The 7,016-nt window shown below is 44.8% G+C and overlaps 1 protein-coding gene across 2 annotated transcripts in view; it reads right to left on the reverse strand.

The window, feature by feature from the left end:
* Positions 1-1,417, reverse strand: part of LOC116949368 (semaphorin-3D-like) — a 47,085-nt gene extending 45,668 nt beyond the window's left edge. Inside the window, exon 1 of one of the 2 annotated variants that reach the window (XM_032966601.2) lies at positions 1,184-1,417. In XM_032966601.2, the coding sequence (XP_032822492.2) occupies positions 1,184-1,310 (127 nt within the window). In that variant the 5' untranslated portion in view covers positions 1,311-1,417. The remainder of the gene's footprint in view (positions 1-1,183) is intronic. The other variant, XM_032966602.2, reaches the window with a different exon arrangement.
* Positions 1,418-7,016: the final 5,599 nt, after the last annotated feature.

Consider the following 7,016-nt stretch of genomic DNA (forward strand, 5'->3'; position numbering starts at 1 on the left):
AAGAGTTACTGGATGGTGCGGTTAATATTATTAAAATTCAAGATAAAAGACTAAACAGAACTGAACAGCAGATGTGCAAAGCTGACGATCTCAAGCTTAGATTCTAGCCAAATACATTTATTTTTTAATATTTTCTACAGCTTGGAAGTTGGCACAGCAAAACGCTGTCTTGCCACTATGCATCGCTGTGCTGTTATTGATACAAGACACACGCATATTTCTCAATTTGGATGAGCGGAAAATATAGTTTTATAAGTCCTCGCCCACATAAGGGGAAAACTATGCGCCGACTCGACACAATTGGGCTCCCATTAATTTAATTAAAATGTTTCGATTATGACAACAGAACGACGATAATCTGCGCATTAATTCTTTTTTTTTATCTGCATCACAGTTATTTGTTTAAGCTCTGCTGCCAGTCCGTGGTTAGATTCACGTTTGATGTGCATTGCGTGTCACGGTGTTCGTGGTTCACACGGTGGCCTTGACATCCAGAGGTCGCCGGCTCGATCTGACCTCCCGGCGCGGCGGTCAGAACGGTGGGAAAAATAAAATAAAAAATCTGCCCCGTTTTTACGTCCACGCAGCAGCGTAAAATGGGTAGGCCACAATTAGTCGATGTCGAGTCGTGTGCAGTCGGGGTAAGGTGTGGGCACTCGCACCTCCTGCACAACATTTGGGCCAGCGTGAAAGAGAGAAGGCCAAAATTCCCTTTGAAGGAACCCTCTGCAAGTTCCGACGATGGCACGAGTAAGACATTGCAGAGCTGCGCCTTTGTCTTATTCAGGTTGCGTGCGCTGTTAAATGTGGGCCACTCATATTAACTCACTAGTGCTATTGCACTTTTTTTTGTTTTACCCCACAGCCCTCTGCGTATTAAACCTGGATAAATACCGTAATTAATATATAATGGGCTGCTCAGATTTTCCAAAGAGGCCATGTCCGGTGTGGCCGATGAAGTTAATGGGAATCACATGGAAGCGTATCAATCATTCCATTAGCTGTGGTGGCCACACCTAAATGTGGGGCAAATCTGTGCGATTTGGATGGCAACAAAAAAAACCGCCGAGTAATCAAAACTCGAGCCGAAGCCACGACGCTTTTTCTTTCTTTCAGTCATGGCACTCCTGCGCGCAACGTCAATGCTTCGACGCAGATGTGGGTGCACATGTTTGAAGCTCACCGCGGTACGAGAGCTTGAGGCGGGGCACGGGCGATCGCTGGTCCGTGCTGCCGGCGGCGGGCAGGGCCAGGGCCAGGACGAGCGCCAGGCAGGCGGTCGGCCACGCCGAACCAAAGCGAGGGCCCATCTCGCACGGCCGCCGCTGCACGCTGACCCCCCCCCCCCCCCCCGACGAAGCCTCTGGCAGACCGGCGCGACCTTCCGACGGCTGGCGGGGACCCCCCCCCGCCCCCCGCCCCCTGAGATGCACACAGCGGTCACGATGGAGCGTTTCACTACGACGCCGCGATCGAGCCGCAGCTGGGCTCAATCCGATCCATGCCGTCGTTAAATCATTAGATCGAATGTTCGTCGGTGGAATTCTCCGATCCGTGTTCGTCGTTTAATGAACACGCAACGGAAAAAAGAAAGTAACTCTGCTGCAAGACACGAATTGTTGTTAACGGTGTTAAAATAAAGATTTAAAAAAAGAAAATGCAACAGAGGATGAGGCACATGAGTGGAAAACACAGCAGGATATGTATACCTGAGGCAGTTATTAAAGGATGATTGAGCTGAAAAAAAAGACATTAAAATAAAGAGGGCGGATGAGAGCGGTTTGCAACGCTTTTGGAAATGTCAACCCAATAATGAACAGCAACGCAGCAATCTGCCTAAAGAAGAATGCCTTTAAACAGCAGTGCGTATCACTTGCGGTTGACTTACGGAGAGGAGACGTGGCCATCGACAAAGGAAAAGTTTAAGTAAAACCTGAAAATTGTGCAAAGAAATGCAGTGAGTTGCGTGCTTCGTGTTTGCACCGAGAGGCGAGGCAGGAAGGGGAAGCCCAATGAATGGGAGAACGAGGAGGACTTGGAGACATGCTACGAAAAGTCGTGACACTCGGTGAAGCCTGCTCGCGTAAATAATTGGTGGTTGTTATTATTATTAAATTGGTCTTGAATCCGCAAAACTAATAACAATGTAAAGGAAATAAATCTGAAAATACGAAATTGTTTCTGCCACTGGGAAGGAAGGCAAGGTTATGATATTTTTGCTGACTGGCCATGAAAGAATATAATTCATACGGAAATATTATTTTATAAAAACGGAAGACTGACTGATTGATTGCCTTTATTTAAACCCAGTAAGAAACAACTCATCGAAGCTGATCCTTTATTTTTCTTGGCACAGACAAAGTCATAATAAAATACATCAAAGAGCAAAAACCAAACACAGCCCAGAGCCAATTTTAAGAAACGTTTAATACTGACCATAGGGCTCTGTCTTATATTCATACGTAAGTACAGGATACAGAGCAACAGTTACATAAACCACACATTTCGATACAACAGCTGCTAAAGTTACCGTTCTTATTTCACTCCTGACCATTTTCAGCTTTAACACCGAGCCAATTCAGCTTAGCAGTGGTCATTTGGTTCGTCGCTAACCGGTACAATGGGGTTTGAGATGAATAGCAAAATCAAATCACTTTTACAGTTGGACAATTATGACCCTGGGCAGCCTGACATCAGTTTGAAGCCTTCCATTAATGAGAACGTGGACTTTAAAGTTAGTCAAGTGTGCCGTTGTGGAACTTTAGTGACATCACAGTGACGTCCAAGGCTGTTCGGTTTAATATGCCAGTGCAGTGACGTCACTAGAGGCCTATTACTCAGTGCCTGAATATGATTAACGTGTGTTGTACAGCCAGAGACACAGCAAAGATAACGCCAGTTGATATATTGTTTATTTCCATCTTCCTTGACGCAGTTACATTCTACGTGTTCTGCGTGGTATCAGTGCCCGTGTTCAGATGCGAGCGATCGACAGCGAGAAAATAGAAACGTTAATGATTAAGTTAGCATTTTACGATAATTGGAGTTTGTCCATAACCCAATAGCTACTTAAAAAGTGTAACCATTCATATGCCAATATGAAAACTGGCTCGTCAGAAACCACTTTTAAAAATAGAATTCACAACAGGGCGCACGGTCGAACGTGCCATCCCCAACTTTTACTGTCCGCGAAGAAGGGCCATTCCCTGAAACATTACCTATCATATATTATTTTATTTAAAGATCACAGCGTTGTTGACGAATGTGTTGAGTTTTCTGTTTCGTGTATTTATACACGATTGCCAACGTAGCAGCGTCACAAATAATTAAATTGAGGCAATACTCTTTGGTTATTTCGGTAAAGTCACGTAGGTAGAAAGAACCCAAGAGTATGGATTCCTGCAGTCACGAAAGCTTCAAATTAAATTGAGGCAATGTTACATGTGTAAACTACACAGAGAGCAACAAGATAGAAACATTACATCACGTGCGAATGTGTCGCATATAATCGGTGGTCTTATCGGACCAACAAACATCTGATACCAGATAAATAACAACACCTAAGACAGAGGTTCTCATTCATTAGCTAACTGGTATAAAATGTTGGTCCTATTCAGAATAAAATCAGGATGATTAGACCTAAGTCAAAATAACAATCTTATTTGAATCCACAAGTCAGGGCGAATACATTCACACACTCTCAACAAATATAAACACGGGAGAAAAATCGATCGGAAAAAAAGTAACGTACATTAAAAATGATAAGTTTCGTCTGATTCGTGAAAATGTCATGATTACATTATCGTGGGGTGGGCTAAGAGGGCGACATGGGGTAAGAGGCCATTTTGTTCCTGTGGTCACGTGTGGTTTGTCCGTTGAGTGACGGTAACCAGCGACAGTGGCCTGCAGAGGAGGGCACCTATCTGCACCTCAACCTGAGTGTGGCTGATGACATCATTTCTGTCAACACCAGGACAACAAAGGCATTTAACCCCCACGTTAGGTATCTTGCCCCTACCCCTAGTAACGGTGGCGGGGAGCTTTTTTGACATTTGTTTCAGCGCTGGGTCACAAGCCAATTGCTTAATGCCCAATGAAACAAAAAGATGATCGTGGGGAAAATAAGGTTTACATCTTAAGCCTCGCCGAACGCTTATAATCGCACGCGCAGCTATGTTACGACGTGCGTTACGTTAGTTATGCGAGCAGCTTACTCGATTTACCCAGGGCATTGCCCTTTAAAAGAAAGAGCTCTCCTTCAACCGTTGAATTTATCTTGTTTTGTTCACGCCACATTTAAAACCTCGCAACCTAAGATGCGCTTTTGTCGTGCATTGCAATGTAACGTACAGGCCCTTTGTAAATCCGCTGCTGTGTGAAGACCTCATCAAGCCCTGTTGGTCATAAGGGGGTTGTTTAGCCCATACCTCACGTTGGTCAGTGTTCATTAAAACTATACAAACTAAACTATATATTTTTTTCATTTTACCAGGTAAGGCCACAAATGATAGCTCAACGAATTGGCTTATCACGTGGAAATTAATAGTAGCAGCCAATTACTCTAAACGGGTGTTTCTAAATATGGAGGGAAAAACTGGAGGATCCGGAAAAAAACCCCAAGCGAACACGGGGAGAGAGACTCGCAAACTCCAAATATACAGGGGTCAGGGTGGGGATCGAACCCACGCTCTCCTTCATACCAGGCGATGGCGTTAACATCTCACCACCGTGGCGTTGGTGGAATGGACTGGTTTAGATATCAATCGCCACTAATGTCAGCCGTAGATGCAAATCGAACACTGGTCGCCTGGTTCATAGCACAGGGCACTAACCGCTCTGTTTATGTATATGTTGAACTTCTTTCGCACCGTACGTAGCCAACCGCGCAAATCGGTGGTGCGTGGTAAGGACAACAAACTGAACCCAAGTAGCCGTTCTAAAGAAATAAATTCATGTAGATAATGAGAGCAGTGAGTGGAAACAAACTGTTTCTCCAATAAATAAAACAAAATCAAGTCCCAAATGTATGCCATAAATATGATTATTTTGGAAACTACAGGGTCTGATAATACTGTGGTCGTAGTCTGCCGAAATAACCAGGCTGAGCCGTGCCTCATCTTGTGCTTTGTTTGAGAATATGGCAGAAACAATGTCGACCTTTTGAGAAATGGGGTGATGTGCATGAAAAGGTCGGTGTGGTTCGGTCATGTGGAGAAATAACAGGAACTTTATGTGGATCAGAAGGTGCAAGTGTTGCAAGTGGAATGAAAGAGATCAAGAGGAAGGCAGAAGGGGAAGAGGTGGGGGGCGATGCAGTGCGATCAGACCACGGTGACCAGAGGAGCGGAAAGACAGATGGCGCAGGACAGGGCAGCGTGAAGAAGGTTGGCAAGGACAGCGGAGCACCCCACATGAGTGGGACAACCGCGTGGAAGAAGAAGAAGATGATGATGTGCATGACAGTGCACCAAGCACACTGCACGTGCGATCGTTGAATTGTTGGGGAACGCTTCGACGGGACATTCACTGTTGCCGGCTGAAGCGGCAAATCGAATGCTGGTGGCCGGGGTACATAGCACAGGGCGCTAACCGCTCTGCCACCACTCCTTCCCCCGTATCGTGTGTTGAAAATTAACGCTCGATTTGAAGAATGTTCCTTCAGCCACGATTCGTGACGAATATGGAACTGCCCAGAAACTATCCTACAATTTAAGTGTGTTCCTCTTAGCGATTGGCATTCCGTGATGAATTGTTTGTAAATCCTTTTGATCATTGTTTCTACCTCATTTAGTTCATATACCCCTTTTTGCTACGTGTTAATTTTTCACATATGCCGAAGGAATTTTTGCTTTGCTCGTGATATTAGCACCGCTCATGGCCCTTTTAGTTTTATTTTCAATGTCGCACAATTGGGTTTTGCCATCCGAGGTTTCCCCATGAAAATGTTGCCAATTATGCTCCCCACTTTGCTCGAAATAATGGAAACGAACGAACGGATGAATAAGCACCTGTCGATGACCACTCGCTTCTCTCTCTCTTCTCAGCATCCGTGTTAGGCATTAGAATGATGTATGTATGTTTGAACTTCTTTCGCACTATAACACACAACCAGTGCCACAAGAGACTTGAATGTGGCACTGAATGCTTTGCTTGTTCGACTACTGTACATGCTGAGAGAAAAAAAACTGTATCCGTTAGATCTGTAATAATCCACCCTCAGCGAATCAATGACTTGTCATGATTGTGGGCCATGTTTCGACTCAAGAATCAACTATTTTGTTTTTATTTTAGAGTATTTGGCTGCTCGAAATGTCCATGTGATAAGCCACTTCGTTGAGATATCATTTGTGGCCAGGTCGCTTCTGAAAAAAGAGCTGTATAGCTCAGTGGGCCTTGGCTAGTAAAATAAAAATCGCAAATAGTCACAATATTGCAGGCAATGCAGCAGTCTCTAGCAGCTTCGGGGATTCGTGACCAGCATGCATGTGTATTTTTAAAAGCTCCGATGACCTTTCTCAACTCAAGAAATGCGTTAGTTCATATATTTCGCCGTGCCATCATTCGTGATCTCTGCTGCTCGCTGCTTTTCAAGTAATAGTATCATCAGTGCACTCCGTTGATATCCGATTTCATATATAGGGCCTTTGGGCCTGTGCTCAGTGACTGTTAATTTCGCCCAATTCCATTGGCTGCTCAGCGCTGGCACATTCACGGATTACCTGCGTGTAACAATTGCGAATTAATCTACCTGCAAGCACAATGTTAATCTGAGACTGGAAAAATCTTGATCCACACTTTTGGTTTCAACTCCTCAAACTGGGGCCACGAGACGCCCCTCCCTACCCTTTCTCACACCAAGTGTGCCGATGAGCCCTCTAAAGAAATAACTCTTGAATCGGAACAGTCCTAGTTAGTCACATAGCTTGAGGTGCGATGGCAATAAAAACCCAGGGAAACTCCTCCGGAAAAGGTGGACGGAAAAGACGTGCAGAGGTAGAACCAAGTCAAAGTAATGT

This window comes from Petromyzon marinus, chromosome 36 (assembly GCF_048934315.1).
Source record: "Petromyzon marinus isolate PM22_M1 ecotype Great Lakes invasive population chromosome 36, UKy_Petmar_22M1.pri1.0, whole genome shotgun sequence".
NCBI classification, from domain to species: domain Eukaryota; kingdom Metazoa; phylum Chordata; class Hyperoartia; order Petromyzontiformes; family Petromyzontidae; genus Petromyzon; species Petromyzon marinus.